The sequence below is a fragment of the Acomys russatus genome, chromosome 26 (assembly GCF_903995435.1).
Source record: "Acomys russatus chromosome 26, mAcoRus1.1, whole genome shotgun sequence".
In the NCBI taxonomy this organism is placed as follows: Eukaryota; Metazoa; Chordata; class Mammalia; order Rodentia; family Muridae; genus Acomys; species Acomys russatus.
This window is the reverse complement of record NC_067162.1, coordinates 18,861,298-18,882,703: the sequence shown is the minus strand read 5'-3', so window position 1 is coordinate 18,882,703 and position 21,406 is coordinate 18,861,298. Positions and strand designations below refer to the sequence as shown.

At 42.2% G+C, this 21,406-nt stretch overlaps 1 protein-coding gene across 1 annotated transcript in view; it reads right to left on the bottom strand.

The window, feature by feature from the left end:
* Lpcat2 (lysophosphatidylcholine acyltransferase 2) overlaps positions 1-18,393 on the bottom strand; it is a 58,993-nt gene extending 40,600 nt beyond the window's left edge. The window contains exons 1-6 of the mRNA XM_051168647.1: positions 18,184-18,393; positions 10,865-11,004; positions 5,495-5,712; positions 3,873-3,985; positions 2,138-2,198; positions 1,001-1,059 (exon numbers count right to left, since the gene is read on the bottom strand). Coding sequence (XP_051024604.1) covers positions 1,001-1,059; positions 2,138-2,198; positions 3,873-3,985; positions 5,495-5,712; positions 10,865-11,004; positions 18,184-18,354 — 762 coding nt within the window. The 5' untranslated portion in view covers positions 18,355-18,393. The remainder of the gene's footprint in view (positions 1-1,000; positions 1,060-2,137; positions 2,199-3,872; positions 3,986-5,494; positions 5,713-10,864; positions 11,005-18,183) is intronic.
* Between the last annotated feature and the right edge of the window lie 3,013 nt (positions 18,394-21,406).

The following is a 21,406-nucleotide window of genomic DNA, read 5'->3' as shown; positions in this document are numbered from 1 at the left end:
GTCGAACTGTTAGTCTAGACTTGTGTGGATATCTGGAATCCCAGCGATGGAGGCAAGATTCAGGAGTTCAAGGGCACTTTTAGCTACACTGTGAGCTCACAGCCAACAAAAGCTACATGAGACCCTGTCTCAAAAAAGAAAACTAAATAAATAAAACAAAACAAATGAAAAATTAAATAACAAAGTAAAGTGAATCTTTGTTTAATGTTAGGATCCATGTATGCTTTTTCTGCAATAAAAAACAATATATTAAAAACTAAAATAAGCCCATAATTATTAAAGAACAGGAACTAATACACAAATACATAAATTACACAAGTTATAAAGCTGCATAGAGATTATTCTCACACCTATATATTTTTATATTACAACTTGTTCTAAATTTAAAATATTGTACATGTTCAGTTATTTTTCTCCCCAAACAAGGTAGTGTGTGTGTGTGTGTGTGTGTGTATAATATATATAATTTATCAACCATCAAAAATGATTATTTGGAAGAAAAAAATGAAGAAGTACATAGTGAAAGAATTTTAGTAGTGAAAGAATTTTAGTATACGAAAATTTAAACATATAGGTAGAGGGCTGAGTAGAAGTTTGATAGATTTTTAATTCCCTTTTTACTATATATGTTCTAGTACTTACTGCCTCTCCTAAATTTATACTCTGCTTCCAGTCTTCTTATATCTCTAGTTATCTCTCTATCTGAAAAAGTTTCCTTGTCATCTCCACAAAAATCATACATTTCTACTGTCTGGTATAATCAGAGCCTAAGTGTGGAGCTTAACTATCCATCGCAGAGGCAGCAGAGTACAGACTTCGTGATACCTTCCTGAAGCTAAGTTATATAGAACGGTATTTAGTACGGGTATCACATTTTATAATGCTGGTGGCAGGTGGCGTTATTCTGCCCGATTGCTTCCCTCACTTAGTCATTCATCAACCAGATACTAAAAAGGCCCTAGAGGACGAGCTATTTGGAACACAGAATTCCTTTCCTTACCAGCTTGTTTGGGTATCTGAGGAGGATGGGCTGCACTGGAACGCCTGGGATGAAGGCTCCTAGAAGCACATCAAAGTTGTACAGCATGGTTTGTAGATGAACAGGAGGCACATAATAATAAAAATAGCATAAACACGCTGATTGCTTAAGAGTAGACAAGACAGAAACTATGCTCAAGTATTTACAAGTTATTACTCACAACAAGTTATTACAAGTAAGACTTAGGCAAGACATTAAACATTGTGCCTAAATCACTTAAGCATATATTTATTCACTGTTTTCTTCAATAAAGAAAATTAACGACATCGATTTCAAAACAATTCTTACATATACATATAATTTTACCATTTATTTTTATTTTGGGGGTTGTCTTCATTTCCTAAACACATACTATCCAACAATATAAAAAAGCAGTGACAAAAATCAAGGCAAAGAGGAAATAAGAACTAAAATGCTTGAAGCAAAGCTATTATATTGCCTGAAGTGAGTCACACTATTGGTGCAAAGCATACTAGCAGCAAGCCCACACAAAGAGCCTGAAGTGTTACAAGTTAAAAATGAAAGGTGCATCCATGGCTGCCTTCCCAGCACAGGGCAAAAATCAGTGAACTTTGGAAGGCATGAAAAAACAGTAATGATATTAAAGTAGGCTGTCTGAAAACCCCAGATATCTATGAAGTTCCTTGGAGGAAAAAGGAAAATGTCAGTGACTCCTGACATATACACACTGATATACACAAACACAGACACACAGAAACACACACAGACACATAGACACATACATAGAGAAATACAAATAGGCAAACTAACACAGAGAGAAACACACAGATACACACACACACACACACACAGAGAGAGAGAGAGACAGAGACATACACAAGGACACAGACAGACACATACACAGAGATACACATGGGCAAACTAGAACACACACATACACACGTAAAATGGAAAGGCTATATCAAAAAAGAGAGCAAAGCAGTAAATAGGAGTAAGTTCTGTGGAATCAGAGTATCAGAAAGGTTTCATCAGAAAGGAAATGCGAGAAGCCCATGAATTATATTGTGCGTTCCAATGGAGTCATCTGAGAAATCTCCCATACTATATTGTTATAATACATAATTTAATTTATCTCACCTGGTTTAAAAGTAATCAAACAGGATCGATTAGTACAAGTACCTTCTGGGAAAACTAGTATCTTGGGAGAAAAGGAATAAATTTAATATTTCAGTCTACTTAATAGATTACCTCTTTATTCTCCTACGACTTCACTAGCTTCAAGAATAAAAATTAAATAAAAGGCTGACTCTTGATTCTAATAAGAGCTAGGCTCTTATTGTTTCATATTTCTCTAAAAGAAGTGTAGTTTAAAAAAGAAGTACAGTTTGACCAGTCTAATAATTAGAAAAGATAGAGGCATTAAATACTATTTTTATAGACTATTTTACAAACTATTCTGCTTACTTATGTTTCTTTTGTATTTCTCAATCCTTTTATTAATGATCTGAATAAATTTAAAAGAAGACATTAAGCAAGGTTATATCCTTAACCAAAATAAATCTTATTGTCAAAGTTATTTACTCCCAATATACATTTCAGGGATGCCTTGAGGACAAAGGAGAGAGACTGCTTCTGTGCCTTCTGCTTGGTTTCTTTAGTTATCATGTGGGATCCACTTCATAGCTGGCTTTGCTTTTCCCGAGGACGCATTTTAGCTGTTAATGTGCTACTTCATGTTTTCTCTGCGTAAGGCACACAAACATTGTGATCTCCTCCACTAATTAAGACACAAGCTTGGTTTTCTAAAGCTTTTAAAATTGAGCCAAGAGTTAACTTCTAAGTATATAAAATAAAATAAGATCCCCACACTGAAAGCAGTTAGCAGATACATGATCTACAGTAGTCAGAGAGGGAAAACATTGGCTCCAACTACAAAATAAAAATTAATGAGGAGGCACAACTCCAACCCCTTCATTTATAAAATGGGTTTCCTGTGACAAACAGACACAATGGCCAGCAGTTTTGCTTGGCATATATCCACAAATAGATTACTAGCACGGAATGCTAACAAAGTGAGTCAGAAAAAAATCTCAGGGAGGGTGGAGCATTCAAAGTAGCCATCCTAGTAGCTCCAGTGTCTATCCAGTGTCTACAGCCTCCTCTGTTACCAAGTGCCTGTCAGTCAGGGCCTGACCATTTTACCCCTGGACAGATCAAATTTCTGCAAAATGAAAAAACAGTAAGCTGAAATCTACCTACTTCTAATCATTTCTCACCTACTAATTCTAGACATATTTCTTGGATCCAAAGAGAAACTTTTAAGTTTTCCAAATGCCACCTCAATCACTTTTTAAACCATTCCTCGTACACCCCGCGGTGGGTGTACTTGGACGTCTGTGTGCTACCACAGGTGGGCCGACTGCCAGAGTAGCATCTGCCTGCTAGAGATCGCTTGTTTTCATCAGGACAGAGGCAGAGCGGGGAGATGGTGAAGCAGGACGGTTTTACAGACTATTTCGCTATGCCTTTGAATGGAAAGCTCTATTTAAATATAATTCAGAAGAGAGCTGGTACACTTAAGAATATTTTTAGTCAAGTGAGTTAACTTATATAAAATATTCATTTTATTTAATAGGAATTAAAGTCAGAGTTACAGAATCATTTTTTTATGATTCCCCCCGCCCCCAAAAATCTGACAAATAAAATGGAATGGTCCATGCTGGGGACGGAGTCTTCTTCGCACTGACTAGTTTTATTCTGCATCTACGATGCTGTGGACATGGATATCTTGCTTTCTGTTGACATGATTGAGTAAGTCTACGGACATACAAAAGCTCTCAGTTTATGCCAATGACAAGCGACTGCACCTTACCTGGGGCCATTCCCCTCCTGATGTCGCTCGCTTTCTTATTTCATTTATTGTGTTTTTTCGGGAGTCGGGGTCAACACGGGACACCAAAACCGGCTGCACAGCCCGTAACAGCCCTTGAAAAACAAAAGGTCAAAACCAAGTCAATTTCTTAAAGCCACTATGGCATTAACGTTGGATAAACTGAAACAATTTTTACGGAAAGTGAAAACTTTAGCCAATCTAAACTCATAATCGTTTTTAAAACCCCAGATTCAAAGTTTACTAGTTAGGTTCTAATTTCAAATAGAGAGATGGGTACCGTGTCATTGATTTTTACAGAAGTTGGTGGGAGAATGGAGGGAGGAACAAATGAACTTTTTTTCCCCTAAAAGCCTTCTTCCTGAAAGCATCTTAAACTGTTACCACTGAGCTTCGAAACTATTTTGTTTGACTTTAGGAAGACCTTTAACACACATGGTATGAATTGGTAGTGCACACAAGTAGAGAGCGACTATGGCCAATTTCACTAAAATCCCTCTGAACACATCGCTTCCTATCACATGCCAAGTAATCCTCCAGTGCTCTGCAACAGAGATGTTTAGGGAAAAGCCACGCTGCATAAAGCATAGTAGTTGTACATGGAAGAGAAAATAAAACAGAACAAAACAAAACAAGCATGTCTTCATTCAGTGACAAAGCTACAAGGACTACTGTTCTTTCTGAGGAGCAGCGAGGCAACATATCCGGCGACTTTCGTTTTTTTTTTTTTTTTTTTTTTTTTTTTTTTTGGTTTTTCGAGATAGGGTTTCTCTGTGTAGCCTTGGCCATCCTGGACTCACTTTGTAGACCAGGCTGGCCTCGAACTCACAGTGATCCGCCTCCCTCTGCCTCCCGAGTGCTGGGATTAAAGGCGTGCGGCACCACGCCCGGCTTTATCCGGCGACTTTCACACCCACTCTCTCATCACTTGTGTTTGCAGTAACCTTGGGACAACCGGGAGCAGTTACTTGGACACTGATTCCTCGGGGAGAGATGGAAGCATCTGGCAGGGAAAACATTTCACCCGCTTCATTATTTTTTATGGCAGGAAGCACTTATTGTTCCAAATCATAATTTTCAAAGAGTTATACAAATGTCCCTCAGGGAACTATAGGGGCACATTTATCATCATGACGCCATTACGAGAAGTTCACGAAACAGCATGAGATCTGAGGTTTTCCGAGTCTTTAAAAAAAAAAAAAAAAGCATTTTTGAAATCTGATTTTCCTTATGACACACAGGAACACAGAGATATAATGGCATGGTGGTGATACGTTTCCTGAAAAACCTAAATGCAAAAGATAAGGGGATGTGTCTGATCTTATTTTTTTTTTAAAAACAAACTCACTCTTTATAATATAGAGTAGCTTACTTAAATAAAAGGAAATATGTTTAAAATATTGTAGAGTTTTATTTTTAACTGGCTGGAGATGTCACTCAGTGTTAGGCCATTTGCCTTGCATGTACAAAAACCATGGGTTTAATACCCAATGAAATGAGGAGATGAAAACAAATAAACACATAGACATTGGATACATACACGATTCTCTCGGCTTCATGTTTGCACATGCTAATATTGTGGCTGTTACCTTACAGGTACTTACTGCCAACCAGAGGGGTCTGGGCATTCTCATTTCGAGACACCAGAGAAGGCAGCCCGGCTACAACACAGGCGATCCCATCGAAGAACGTGGAATGGGGGGCAACCACAAAAATGGGCGCTTCCGAAGGGCTCGCAAGCTTTCCTTTCACAGTCACCACAAATCCCATCGAGAAAAACAGGGCGCGGCCCAGAAACTTCAATGCGGGGTGAGTGATCTTCCTTTGAAAATGATGATAGAGAAGACACTGAGCTTTGCTTTATAATAAAACACAGTAGGAAAATCAAAACAGGTCAGGGGACCCATCCCCCACTGCATCCTCATGCATGAGCTATGGAGACTAAGGGCTGTTAGCATTATATTCAGCCGTCAACTTGACACAGTGGGAGGAGGGAACTTCAGCTGAGGGACTGCCATCTGTCTGCGGGGGGGGGGGGGGGGGGGGGAGGCTTTTCTTGATCACTAATTAATGCTGAGGGCCCAGCTCAGTTGTCTGTGGCGGGTGGGGGCCTGGACTGTATGAAAATAGAACGGAACATGAGCCTCGGGGGGGGGGGGGGGGGGGGTGGCAAGTCAGTCAGCACTGCTCCCCCACCATCTCTGCTTCAGTCCCCCAACTCCAAGGTCCTGCCTGGAGTCTCCTGGCTGACTCCCATGACTGAGCAATGCATTAGGACTTGAGAGCTGGAAGATGAAAGCAACTCTTCTCCGTGTTGCTGTTGGTCAGTGTTTTAACGGAAAGCAAACCGGAACAGGAGCTGAATAGGGAACCTCTTTCTGTGAAGTGGCAGGCTCTGTTCTAAAAGGTTTCTTATATTAATATTTTTAATCCTCAGTCTGTCCTTATGAAATGGCTATCATCATCATCATTCTCACTTGTAACACTTATTATGTTTACCTATAGATGCATGTGTGTCTGTAAGAATGTATGTCCTAAAGTGCGCATTCGGTGGTCAGGAAACAACTTGTAGGAGTCAGTTCTTTCCTTCCACCATTGTGGATCCAGGAGGACTGAACTCAGGTTATCAGGCTTGGCAGTAAGACATCTTGCTAGCCCTATTAACCTCATTATTTAAATTTAAGTGTGTGGGTGTCTGTCTGTCTGTTTGTCTGCCTGTCCGCCTGCCTGTCTGTCTGTCTGTCTGTCTGTCTCGCAGGCATATGGGTGACCAGAGAAGCCAGAAGAAGGTATCAGATTCCCTGGAGCTAGAGTTGGTAGTGGGAAACAAACTCTACTCCTCTAGAAGAACAGCAAGCACCTTTAAAGCCTGAGCCATCTCTCCTTATCCTCATCTTGAAGATGAGAGAACTGAGGCAAAGAGACACGGATGATAAATGACTCCATTATTCTGTAAGCTTGAAGTGATCAAAATGAATCTTCAAACCAGATCCTGCACTGAGACTACCTACAAAAGTACTGGCCTTAGAAAGCAGTCATTTTGGTACTAGAGAGGTGGCTCAGAGGCTAAGAGCACTTGCAGCTCTTCCAGAGGTCCCAGGTTGAATTCCCAGCCCCCACGTGGCAGCTCACAACTGTCCGTAACTCCAGTTCCAGAGGTTCTGACACCCTCACACGGACACACATGCAGGCAAAACACCAATGCATGTGAAATATAAATAATTTTTAAAATTTAAAAAAAAATTTCATTAAAAAAGCCATTGTCTTGGGAATTAATTTTACTTTCACATAATGAAGATGGTTATTGTCTACCCAAGTACTTTAGAAGCCTCATGCTGAATTAACTTAGGAATAATTCTTAGAGATAAATCTCACCTACAATAATATAGCCTGCAGACATCAAACACCTCCAAAAAATAAACTCAGCATTGCTCTTCCACTGAGCTTAGATATGCAAGCAACTCCAGAAGCCTTAGCATTTACTTTGTAAAAGGTTTTAAGATATTCTACCGTTAGAACTAATTATCTGAGCTGGCCAGATGGTTCGCCAGGTAAACAGGTGCCCTTGCCACAGTATAAGAGAACCAACAAGACCTCAACACGTGTGCGCTGGCATATGTGCACATGCATACACAGTCACACAAAACAATACTTAAAAACATTCAGAACTTCAAAGAACTGTGCTGGACACGTAAGACAAGTGAGGCCCAGCATCTTTACTGGCAAGCGTAAATAATAGGGAACCAAAAATATCCTTACAGATATTTAGAGTCCCAAGAACAGAACGGATACCTCAGTATATGAGCAAACATATGTTATGGAGCACCCAGACATGATATGCCTTGGACTGCCCTGAAAGCAAAACAGCTGAGAATCTTCAAGAAGACACTCACAGGACTGGGCTCACCGAGACTCCCTTGTGGAGAGGTGAGGGCACTCACAGAACTCCAGAGGAAAGCTATGAAAGAAAGTGTCAGGCTCCCCAGTGGCTGACTTATCTACCCTTTCCCCCAGACACATAAGCAAAAAAGCAATTTCTGGAGTCGAAGTGGGGGCCGCACCTTTTCTTTGGTGCTCCAGCCTCCCTTAAGTTGTCTGGACTTCGATGGGCAACCTCTTGCCTATTCTTGTAAGCCTCCCTGATTAAACTCGCTGGTCCACTCAGCTAGACTTGGGTGGGATCATTTCTTTGGTCTGTCATCAGTGTCCTATCTGAATGAATAGACATTTGTTCACATCTCTACTCTAAAAATAAATAAATAAAATACAGCTTCTCATAAAACATAAAATGAAATATACTCGGTCATCTCTGAGGAATTGTGGAGAACAGACTCCACACCCAGGCAACATCCTTGAATGCTCAAGTCGTTTATATAATGTCACGTAACCACTGCATAAAAGCTATGCATAGTGTCCTGCAGACTCTCAAACACCTCTAGAATGTTTACAGTACCTCGCACACTGTGAATGCTATCTATGCAAATAGGTCTGCTGGTGCACTATTTAGGGACTATGAATAGACAAACAGTATATGTATGCTCGGTAGGGATGTAATCTTTCCTCTAATCATTTTTGATCCACAGTTGATTGACCTGCAGATGTAGAGCCCACTATTAACTCTCAAGCACCTACAAGATGTTGAAAAGGACCTTTTTTTTTTTTTTTTTTTAAGTGAGCTTCTAATTTTGTTAACCAGTGAAAAGCTTCTAGTAGCGAGCTACAGAGGAGGCTTCAGTGATGCTGGCCTCACAAGAAGTGAGACACAAAGGACTTCCCAGAGGGCACGGGAAAGCGACAACCTCCACCTTTAGTCTGGAGGTAAGCTCCATGCACATACAAGAATACAAAGTACATTCCTGTGTTTCCATACTTTATTTCTTAACTATACTGGCATAGCTTCTTATAAATATATTTCAAGAAGTCAGATCCCTTAGTGACTTCTATTTAAGCATTTTTGTAAACGCCTAGGGGAAAAGAGCCATGCAAACCTAATGGCCTAAGCTTGCACTCCAGAGCCATTTAAAAGGCAGATGCAGCAGTGTGCATATGCAATCAGAGCTTCTATGGAGGGATGGGGTGGAGACAGTGAGCTAGTTAGCGTGGAATATGCTGCCTAGTAGCAGAAACAAGACAGTGTGCCTCAGAAAGGGGGAAAAATGAGAATCAATTCCCAAGTGTCCTCTGAACTCCATCTATGTGCTTTGGTTCTCCCCACCCCACACACACACTTTTAAATTTTTTAATAGCTAATAACTTCAAAGTTACTTGTATGACAGGAAACAGACCCTGATTTAATTGACAAAAGTAAAACTTTTCTAAAGCAAAAACAATCAAATATTAAAAAGAACACTTTTCTATTTTTTTTTTTCTGGATTCTTAAGCTATTCCTCCCTTTGTCCTAGATCTTGGTAAGCCAGTAACTATAAAACCAAAGAAAGAATCTGAGAGAAACGTGGGACTCATGAAATGAGGCCCATAAAATGTTATTTTTATAATGTGCATCTTTGAGTTATAAAACAAAGAAGTAAGATTTGCAAGGACTGAGTTTTCTCTGGGGCACTGCCAACACTTTCCCACTTCAAAACAGCCTTGTGTTTGATATTCACGATTGTTCACTGGGACAAGGGACTGAATGCACTGAACTGCATGCTTCTCTTAAAGCCGTAGAACAGTAGTTTCCCAGTAATTTTGGAGGACATATTCACATTTGAGATTTGCATAAGAAGAACAAATCCTTGTATATGGAAAAAGCAAGCAAGCAAACAAACAAGTGCCATACACAATTGCAGGGTGCTCGTCAGTATCCTAAAATACATCTATGGCTCTGTAGCCTATTGGAATCCATGGAGCGCACAGTAAGAAGGCCCGTGTTCAACAGACACAGATGGTGACAATTTAATCCTGCCAAAAGGTAGTGACTTTTACTAGTATATTTTATTTACTCTTGCCCAGTCTGTTCTCTAGAACCTTCCTAATTAGGTAATTCAAGAAATTCTAGAAAAGCAGTTCCATTTGCCTCTGTACTAACATTTCAAAAATGCTATGTTGAGTGATAATTAAAGTTAATATTAACCACTAATGTGATTAATAAAAATAATATAATCGATCTAGTTAATTATATTACTGCAGAAGGCATATTGTTACCTCAGGGGAACAAAAAGAAATGTGAAAACTGTGGAAAGGCCAAAGAAAGCCAAGTGGTTTACAGATACGTTTCAGGAAAAATAACAGATTGTGCTACTCTGGCCACATCCAGTGTGTCACAAGGCCTGGTGTGTGCAGCTTGAAAGATTTGTCTTAGGTCATGGCTTAGAGGTCAGTTCCATTCTGGGGATGCTGATGAAGCTGAGCATCACAGCAGTGAGAGAATATGGCACATGCTACTCACCTCGCAGTGGACAGGAAACAGCGAAAGTGCATGCAGAAAGGGGTTAGCACCCTTCCTCCTGAGGACATTCCAGTGACCTAATTACTTCAACCAGGCTAGGCACCTCCAGATTTTCAGCACCTCCTAATAATGCCGTCATATTATGACTTCATCAAGAAACTAATCCTCAAGATACAGTCACTTCCCAAAAGCCCACTGGCTGCTGACAAGGCTCCTAATCCATGAGGCTATCGGAGACATTTCACGTTAAAATGCCACGCCATCAGAACCAGAGATGAAAGTCCCTCACAGTAACTCAGAAAAGAAAATGTCTCAACATTAAGAAATTATACCCAGGGCTGGAGAGACATTCAGCCATTAAGGGCTAGGCTCACGAGCAAACATCTAAAAGAAATTATACCTAGAACAGAGTGTCACCAACGTGTGTCTATATGAGAACGTCTGCATAAATCAAGGCCCGTTCCGTGCAAGATACAAATACAAACTGTTAAAACGGAGTAGCAGTAAGCTAAAAAAAAACCATAGGTTGCTAAAGAAACCTTTAGGTTTTTGACTTGAGTAATATTTGGGCATAATTATCTCCTACCTCCTCCAATCGGTTATCGGATGGGTCAGCTTTTCGGGGCGGCAAACTGTTGAGATTGCAGCAAACGGCCACGCCAGAAACAAAACTAAAGCAACCAATAAAAGACGGACTGGAAGCAGAATGAGTCCAAGAAGAACAATCTGCAAATGAAGGTTGACCTTATTAAATAAATAAATAAAAGATAAATGGACGCTATTTACATATACCACTACCAAATACAAAAGCCTAATAAGAAAGCTTTGGCTTCATGCATGTACTCAAGGATGAGTTAATTAAATGTTGTCTTATATGAGACTAAGATATAAACACAAACACACACATGTAAGACATGGCATTTGATCTCAAAGGGCTCCTACTCGAGGGGCATGGTGGCACGTGCCTCTAATCTCAGCATTCTCTTCCCAGCGGAGACAGGTGGCTCTCTATGGGATCCACATGAGTTCGAGGCCAGCCTGGTCTACACAGTGAGTTCCAGGTCAGCCAGAGATACATTAGGAGACCCTGTCTCCAAATACAAAACAATAACAATAATAATAGAGGCAAACGAAGCAGGGAGGAGAAACGGATGCTGGGACAACCTGATCTGTATGTCCATGAGGAACCAGAGGATGCTGGGACAACCTGATCTGTATGTCCATGAGGAACCAGAGGATGCTGGGACAACCTGATCTGTCTGTCCATGAGGGAACAGAGGATGCTGGGACAACCTGATCTGTCTGTCCATGAGGAACCAGAGGATGCTGGGACAACCTGATCTGTCTGTCCATAAGAGGGAACAGAGGACGCTGGTAGAACAACAAAAGGTAGGCTTGACTTAGTAGCCAGCACAAGCTTCCTGGGGAAGCTGTGGCCGAAACAGTCCTGCCAAAGAAGCATGTGTGGCCAGGCCTTTGGTCCGAGCGGCTTGAGAGGCTGAGGCAGGAGGAGCAAGTTCAAGGCTGCCTAAGCTAGGAAGTGAAGGAAGCTGGGGTTTAACACCCCCTGGGCACGCTCAAGCTCTCTCAGTGTAGTGCCAGCACAGCTAAACACGAGGCGAACAGATGTTAGCTAGGCAAGATGTCACACTGCTCCCCAGAAGCTACCCAGCGAGAAGAGTGGGAATAAAAGCGTTAGTGGATGACGGATTACACTGCTTCCTGGGCCCACCAGTTCTGTGTAACTGAGCCATGAGAAACTGGAGGAGAGAATCAAAATTAAAAATAAATAAGAATAAAGAGTAGGTGAGTCAGAACAGTAAATCATACGGAAATGTTTACTGTGTGTCAAGCATAGGGCACACAGTGATTCATTTAGTTCTTAAGTTGCTTTACATTAGAAGAATGTCACGGAGAGATGAATTCACAATAAAATTATATTAGTATCAACAGAAGTGAAAATAAATGTATTTATAAAGCCTTTGCTCCTAATCCTTACACCATCCTGTCTTTTAAGTAAATAGTTATTATGTATAATACTGATTTTTTTTCTATAAATGAATTACATGATTCAAACAGTGCAGTCTGTCTTTCGTCTCTATTGGCCTCTGAACATCACCAAATAACTTCCAAAATGCCCAAACTATTCTAGTTATTGACCTGTCTTAGTTGCTGTAGTTTTCAAGTACTTGGTGTGTGCACTCTGCTTTTTGAAGATATTTCTACCTCCTCTACATTTCCAAAGTTTAGAAGTAATGCCTCTGGTCGGTCGGTCGGTCTGTCTGTCTGTCTATCTGTCTGTCTGTCTCTCTCTCTCTCTCTCTCTCTCTCTCTCTCTCTCTCTCTCTCAGATTTTTATTGAGATTTTGATGACTCTAGAGGTAATCTGGAAGGAATCCTGGGTTTCCCAGTTCACAATAAGCAACATCCATCCACATGCCATAACTTCTCACTAAGCAGTATCTTTTTGTTTCCAGTACAGTGACCGGACATGGTTTGGGTTAAATATTCCTCAAAGTAGTCAACATCATTTACTGCTATTTCATATATGGTTATCTCCTTTATTTTTGAATTGTTTGATACTTGGATGTAAATACAAAATTGATTTAATTTCTAAATGTAAGAATTTTTTTCAAGCATCAGAGTTATACATTCATTCATGCATTCCTCTGCTCATTCATTCCTTGAGACCGGAGAGCAATATGTAGCCTGGATGGCTTGGAACGTGCTATATAGACCAGACTAGCCCTGAGCTCACTGATTTCTGCCTGCTTCTGCCTCCTGAATGAAGTCAATGTGGGCACTGCCATGCCCAGTCTGCTTCTGATTTTTAATATAATGTGTTGCAATCAGCAAATATATTCTGTAATATATATCAGTCTTTTGAAAATTTCAAGGCTTCTGGTCTTTTTTTTTTTTTTTTTGAATGCACTTGGTATCCTGCAGTTACAGTAGACACTGTCCTACAAATGTCAGTTCAGTAAAGGTGCTCACGTGACACTGCTCTTCAACTCTTATGGTTTAATAATCATCTCTGTTCTGGTCTTTTCTCTCAGTTACTAAGAAATGAGTGTTAGCATCCTCAAAGCAGGGTGTGGTTTGTGTACTAGCCTAGCTCTGTGTCCCACCTAGAGTGCTGGAATGGCTCCTTAGCTATGCTGACTTGACATTTTGGCCAGTCATGAAGGCTACAGCATATACACTTACTATATGACAACTCAGAATTAACGCTACACCACTTCAGACACACCGCAAGAAAAATCAGTGCAATTCTGTCCTTTCAAAGCTCTTAATCATTCTTTACACCTCCATATGCGTGAGAAAATACTGTTAGTTTTGCATTAAATTGGCACATTTTATAGTTCTTTAATTAAACTAAGATGAGGAAAAGTGAGTTTATTTTTGAATTTCCAAGTGTCATTTCCAGTATTCTTCATTATTTCCTGTGGATCCACACTTAGATCTGAGAATGCCATATTCCTGCTACTGGAAACACGTCCTTTGTCTCTCTCTTTTTTTAAAAAATGATTTATTTCTTTTTATTTTATGTGCATTGATGTTTTGCCTGCATGTATGTTTGTGTGAGGATGTTTGATCGACTGGAACCAGAGTTACAGACAGTTGTGAACTGCTATGTGGGTGCTGGGAATTAAAGCCGAATCCTCTGGTGAAGCAGACAGTGCTCCTATCCACCAGTCCATCTTTCCAGCTCATCTCTTTCTTTTTTAAAATCACAGCTATGTATCTATTTGTGTCTGTGTGCACGTGTGTGTGTGTGTGTGTGTGTGTGTGTGTGTATGCCACTGTCTATGTGTGGAAGTCGGAGTCAGTTCTCTTTCTACCACATAGGTCCTGGGAAACCTAACTTAGGTTATCAGATTTAGCAGCCAGAGCCTTTTTCTGCTGAGCCATCTAGACAGGTTTTTTTTTTTTCTTTTCTTTTCTTTTCTCCTTTTTCTAACAAGTATTAAACCCAAGTCCTCAAGCAGTATGCCACTGTAGCACCAGTGAGCTACACATCTCCAAGCCCCATTGACCATTTTGTTTTGTTCTGGGGTGAGGGTTGTTCTGTTGTTTAGACAGGGTCTCTATCTCCATAGCCCTGGCTGTCATGGAACTCATTATGTGGAGCAGGCTGGCCACCACACCTTTACATAAGGAGCCATCTTTCCAGCCTCCTCATCGCCTATTGATTTCTAGATTGACTTGTCTTTTCTAGGAGTTCTTTATATACTGAGAATACTATACCTTTATCAGATATACTGTGTACAATATTTTCTCAAAAATTATAAGTTATCACTTTAATATCTTTCTTTCATTTTACATGTATATGTATTCGGTGTGCGTGGTTGGTCCCATGCTTTTTGTGGACACATGTAGGGAGAGAAGGGATATGGAAGCCTAAAGTTAATACTAGATGTTTTCTTCAAGCGTGTTCCACTTTATTTACCAGGGTAGTGTCCCTTATTGAATTTAGACTAGTCTAACTAGCCAGCTTGCCCTGGAGATCCTGTCTCTGCCTTAGTGCTGGGATTACAGGCAGCCGCCACACCTGCCCAGCTTGTTGTAAGGTTTCCAGAGATGCACATTCAGGCTCCAATGTTTGTGTGACAACAGCTTTTTCCACTGAGGCCATCTTCTTGGATCCCTCTTCAATTTCCTGGTACTGTGTATATTTTGAAGTAGAAAGCATTTAATTTGACAATACTACTTATCTATTTCTCCTGTCTGTGTGTGTGTGTGTGTGTGTGTGTGTGTGTGTGTGTGTGTGTGTGTACGCACGCCCATGTGCACACACGTGCGGGCTTATGCTTGTATTGACTATTTAGGAAACTTCAACTGACTAATACAAGGTCACTAAGATTTACACTTATGTTCTCGCTTAAGACTTTCATTATTTAAACTCTCATATTTTCGCTATTTCATTCTTTTATCAGCTTAGGCTGGTTTATATTAGATGAACTTAATTCTCCTGTACACGTTAATCCATTTATCCCAGACCATTTATTGAAAAGACAGGTCTTTCTCCATTGAATTGCTCTAGCACTCTTGTAGAAAAGTCAATGGCTATAGATATATGTTTGTTTCTGAATCCAGTTTTCTCCCCTTGACTCATTTATTTAGGTATTTTATGATTTAATTCTGTAAAGGTTTTTTTCCCCTTGTCATGTGTGGCTACTAAAATCTCTGATCAACTTGATTAATATTCGGTCAATGAATACAGGAATGTCCTTTAGTGTAGAAACATAAATTTCCCACTACTTGCAAGGAGTTTTTGTTGTATATAACTGGGTACAATGCAGGAGGCAGGTCACACCTGTCATAGCCTGAGGTTCCTGCTTATACAGAGCCTCCAGGCCAATTAGAGATGAGATCTCAGGGCATTCTTGGATATTTCCAGAACATGTGCAAAACATTTCTCTCATTTACTGCTATATGTCCAGAGGTATATACTTACTATATTAAAAGCAGCAAAAAGTATTTTTGATATTACCAAATAACCCCATAATTATAACTAATCATTTTAATTCGAAATTCTGTTGCAGCAATAAAAATTAGGTTACTATTTTCCATTCCACAAAGTAGCAAAAAGACCCTTAAATGTATTTTTAAAAATACATTTATAGAGGCTAGAGAGATGGCTCAGCAGTTAAGAATATTTGATTGCTCTTCCAGAGGACTGGGGTTCAATTTCCATCACCCAGGTGGCAGCTCACAACTGTCTGTAACTCGAGTTCCAGAGGATCCAACACCTTCATATAGAGATACATGCAGGCAAAACACCAATGCATATAATATAAAAATAGATAAATCATTTTTAAATACATAAATAAAGGAGAAAGGACAAATTTAACCTTCAAGCTCTATAATGAAATGCTCAAAGTGACAACAACCCTTAACAAGACACCAATCATAATTCAATATAAAATTTAGTCTGAACTAAGTATATTATCATATAGAGGTGGGAGTATATCTGTACTTTAAACTAGATAGTATAAACATAGTTTATCCATGCTTATTCAAAAATTTCCTTTACCCATGCTATTCAAATCACTGAAGCATCTACGGTAACACTGATATTATGGATTTAAGAAAGAAAAACTAAAGAAATTAAATGCCCAGACCATACCTCAACAGTTTAATACAAGTACCAAATTTTAAATATAGATACAATTATATATATGCAGCAGAATTACCAATACTAAGACCAGCAAACCAGACTGCATTATGCCACATATAATCCCATTTAATTTAACTCTCCTTTGCAGAATTGTTATTTCAATTTAATAGACAATAAAATGGATAGACAAGGGCAGTTAAGTGACTAGGCTAAATTCACAGAATTTGTGACTAATAAGTGACCAGTGCTCTTCGCATTATATGTGGTTCTCACAGAGTTCTTAGAAAGAGCTCTTTTAGATGAGTTTTAAAAAAATAATAATATACTCAGGGTACAATATAAATATTTAAATATGCCACTTTGAGCCTCCGCCCAAACTCTGAACCCTAATAGACAGGTCCGTTTTCATTTAAATATAACTCATCCTTCTGGAGTTAATCTTGAAGCAGGGCAGATGTGCCTGGAAGTTGCTGCAGGAGAGTCAAGGCATAAGACGGATTTGTAAACTTAGTTTATCCACCTGTTTTACCATCCTATCTCACATCTATCCTTCAACCAGATCCCTACCACCGACACCCCCATCCCCACCCACTCCCAGCATGTAAGTAGCTTGGGGCTTAACACGCCCCCTCTAGAGAGGTCACTAGTCTTAAAGCTTTATGCAAAAACCCTGCAAGAGTAACCATTACTTCAATCCAAAATAGCAAAAACTATGAGACGGACTGGGAAACATGAACACCTTTTGCTCCCCCTGCAGAATGTGACAAATGCAGTTTTCACCCATCTGTATCTTGTTCTCTAATCACTAACCTCAGCGAAGAGGAAGTCAAAAAGTGAACTAACTAGTAGTAAAAACTGCCCTTTACAAGATAAAGACAACTTCCTCTGTGGCCATTTCTAACTGTGGCTATCTCTCACGTCATCCTTGACTATAGAAAAGGTGTTGTGTGAAGGCTGGCTCAAACTAAGAAAAACTCCTGACTGCCTGCTTGTTATCTCACTCACGTCTTTGCTTCTGATTTTACAGCATGGTTGTTCGTGCTCGGCTAAATCCTTACCTGTGGTTCCAAGGATAGACCAGGGCTCTCTGCCTCCTCTCTTACTCTACTCGACCCTGACTGACTCCCCTTTTTATAAAGGAGAGAACCCTGAAACCCACTCACGTGGTAGTTCTCAATCTTCTGTGCTTCCACAAACTCGAGCCAAAGTTCCTGCCCCATCCATCCCCTTCTCAGGCAAGGAGCCCTAGTATGGATGGGATGTTCCTTGCCGACATGCCTTCTCTACATCTTCTCGCTTTCACGTCCCTCGGATCATCCCATCCGCCCCCTCCCCCCCCCCCCGCTCCCCCAGTGTCCTCAGCTCTCACATCCTCCTGTCTGACCCTCATGACCCTTTCCAGTCAGATCCACAGCTCTTCCTTCCTCAGATGTTTTCCCTTAATAGACTCCACATCTCAGTCAGACAACCTTTCCCCCTTCAGACTCAGTAACTCCTCAGATGCCTCCCCAATCAGATTTGTTCCCTGGACAAATTCCTAGTCACACCCACTAAGCCCTCAAAGTGTCAGACCTCTTCTTCAGATTCGTGATCCTCTCAAAAGCCTCCTCACTTAGACCCGTGATCCCCCTCAGATGCCTCCCCTCTCAGACCTGATGCCCTCAAGACCTATTCCCTTTCAGACCAGAAGTCCTCAGGTGCTTCCTCTCTGGGATGCACGATTCCTCCCGAGCCTCCTCCTTCTGACCACATCCCCTCGGCCTGCGCGCGCACCAAGCCTCTACCTGCAGCCAACGGGCCGCACTGATCCGCGTCTGCTGGACGAAGGGGTTGGGCACGGGCGGCGGGAAGAAGGACGCCTGGCGAGGTACCATGGGTGGCCGCAGCCCGCCGTCCCCGACGCCGGAGCCAGGCACGGTAGCCGCCACAGCAGCCGCCTCGGCACACCGGTTCATGACGGATGCCGGTGCAGGACCCGAGCAAAGCTGGGAACCCTGAGCGCGGGGGAAGAACGATGCAGACTATCCCCCAAGAATCACCCAGCCCGAGGCGCCGCTCCCGGCTTCTGCGCAGGCGCCAGAGTCACCTAGCTACTAGATGCCACGCCCCGAGCCCTGGCTCCGCCCTCCTAGGTACCTGTTTTCTGAACACTGCCCCACCTCTTGGAGACCGATCTAGTAAGTAAACTAATAAATCCAGGGTGGGCTTTGCTTAACTGTGTTCGATTTCCGGTGTGTTTCGTTTTGTGTGTGTAAACCTGTTTGATTAGGGGGTGTTTGTAGTTACGAAGAGAGAACGAACTAAGAGAGGAACTGGCAGCAGAGGTACTCTGTCCCACTTAAGACATGGATTAGCAGAATGGAGATGGCTGTCTTTCTCGGAAACTGAACTACTTTTTAGAAAAGGCAGAAACAACTGGCTTCCACTACGGATGAGGAACTTGACCCAGGGAAAGGAAATGACTGAGGCAGTGGCTCCATTTCACACTAAGGAAGTACGGGGCCTGTCTGGACCTGTGTAGGAGGGGGCAGGGGAAGACCAGAGTTGCCCCAGGACCTTAGACCAGTTCCTAGTTGGTAGAACCCTGACTGACCAGAGTAAAAGAATGGAGAAAAAGAACCCTCATCTCTACTGGCTAACTCTGCTCTCATCAGGCACTGGGGCCAGGGAGGGGCAGAGCAGTGAGAAGTGCCATCCAGGTCCTAGGATGGCTGCTTCTCCAAATCTAGCCACCCCACCAGGTAGTTGTGAGGTCTTGGGCTAGTGAATTGAAGTCTCTGAGCTAGCTGCCTCCTCTAGGAGCAAAGGCTGGGGGGCTGTGGTAATTAATACCTCATAGGGCTATAGTACAGATTAAATAATGCCTCGTAGTGCTCATAGAGAAATTGGCCTGGCAGTGGTCGCGCACCCTTTAATCCCAGCACCTGGGAGGCATAGGCAGGTGGATCACTGTGAGTTTGAGGCCAGCCTGGTCTACAAAGCGAGTCCAGGACAGTCACAGCTGTTATACAGCAAAACCCTGTCTCAGAAAGGGAGGAAAAGAGAGAGAGAGAGAGAGAGAGAGAGAGAGAGAAGAAGAAGAAGAAGAAGGAGAAGAAGAAGGAGAAGGAGGAGGAAGAGGAGGAGGAGGAAGAGGAGAGCGAGGAGGAGAGAAATGGTATGGTGGGAACAACTGAATTCTCTCTGAATATGTAATGGAGAGCCTTGATAATGATATCCTTCTGCTAGTGTGTGAGATTCTCACCCTTGAGACCTCCCAATAGGGCTGTGAATCCTCAGTAAGCCACTTCCAAGACGGGACCTTCAAGAATCAGAACTAAGAGCCAGGAGAGATGGCCCAGTGGTTAAGAGCACTGGCTGCTTTTCCAGAGGACCTGGGTTCAAATTCCCAGCATCCACACGGCAGCTCACAGCTTTTTTTAATTCTGAAGTCTGAGACCTTCACAGAGACATACATGCAGGCAAAACACTAATGTACATAAAATAAAATAAAATTTAAAAAAGTAAAGAAAAAAGAAAGAAAGAAAGAAATCAGAACTGGCCATAGGAGGAAAGGTGATTTCAGGCCCCCTGAGATATCTTCCAGTATTGAATCCACACCTTACTCCATTACCTCTAACCCTACCAAGAAAGGCCCACAGCTAAAGACCACCAGCCTGTCAGATCTCGCAGGGACTGCTGAGAAACAAACAAACAAAAAAGAAAGTTTTGGAATTCATTGACAAACCTGTGTGTGTGTGGGGGGGGGGGGGCACTAGAGGTGGATGACATGAAGGAGTAAGCGCCCACATTTATCATGACTGAGTTTAGAAAATAAGCACACCATCCCCTCAAACTGTGTTTACTTGGGGGCAGTTTTTGGGGTGAAGGAAACTCCTGCTGCCACCGCTGCTGCTGCTGCTGTTGAGACTCTGGGCCAAGAACTATGTTGTTCCTCCTGTGATCATCCTTTGGCCCCAACTCAAGTTCTGTTTCTAACTGGCCCCGACAAACCACTTTCCTCTGTGGCCAGCTGTCTCTTTGGAGTCTGTAAAGGTGACAGTGAAGGCTCTTAGAAGAGGAGGTTGTGCCGGGGCGTGGTGGCTCACGCCTTTAATCCAAGCACTCAGGAGGCAGAGGCAGGGGGATCGGATTGCTGTGGCTTTGAGGCCAGCCTGGTCTACAAAGCAAGTCCAGGACAGCCAAGGCTACACAGAGAAACCCTGTCTTGGAAAAACAAAACAAAACAAAAAGAAGAGGAGGTTGTGTGGTTGCAGTTCCATGCTATCAGCCCAGGCCCTATAATACAGCAACAGAACTGCTGGCCCGGCTCTTCCCCGTGAAGATCAAAGCACTGATATGTCCAGGCTCTTCCTCATGTGAACCAGGCATGCAAGTCTATTCCACTCTAGGATCCTTAGCTGGGCAGCTCTGACCTTTCCAGCACACATCCTCTGCACCTTGCATTGAGCAAAGCTTTGCTCTTTAAGTACCCCCCCCACCCCCCTTTCTGGCTGTGAACTGCTAAAACAGAGCCGAAAGCTGCCACTCAGTTTGGTGTCTTTATTTACACTTGTTTGCCATTTCCCATGGGGAACTGGTAAAGGGAGAAGCGAGAAGACTGAGCAGGAAGCCCCTGGCTTGCGCGTCTCCTCCATCCAGTGGAGGAAGTGACAGAGGAGGCTCTAAATAGAGTGAAGAAAGAAACCACTGCTCATTGCTCTGTGGGCTGAGATGCACCGTGCAGCGATGCAGACAACCTGAGTCCTTCTGTCAGGAAATGCGGTATGGTGGGAAACCGAGAGGGCTGAGGGAAAAAAATGAACAAAGTCCATACAAAGCAAACTGCTAAAGTAGTGCAGGCACCGGGGCAGCCAGAAGTTGAGAAACCAGGTGTCTCCGACTTCCACTGTGACACACCTGGATCCCACTGCCGCCAGCCCCGTGCCAGGCTGGGGGGCCACCAGTGCCCTCCTAAGACAGTCTCTGTCGACTCTGAGGCTGCTGTGAGCCTTACGAGAAGCATAG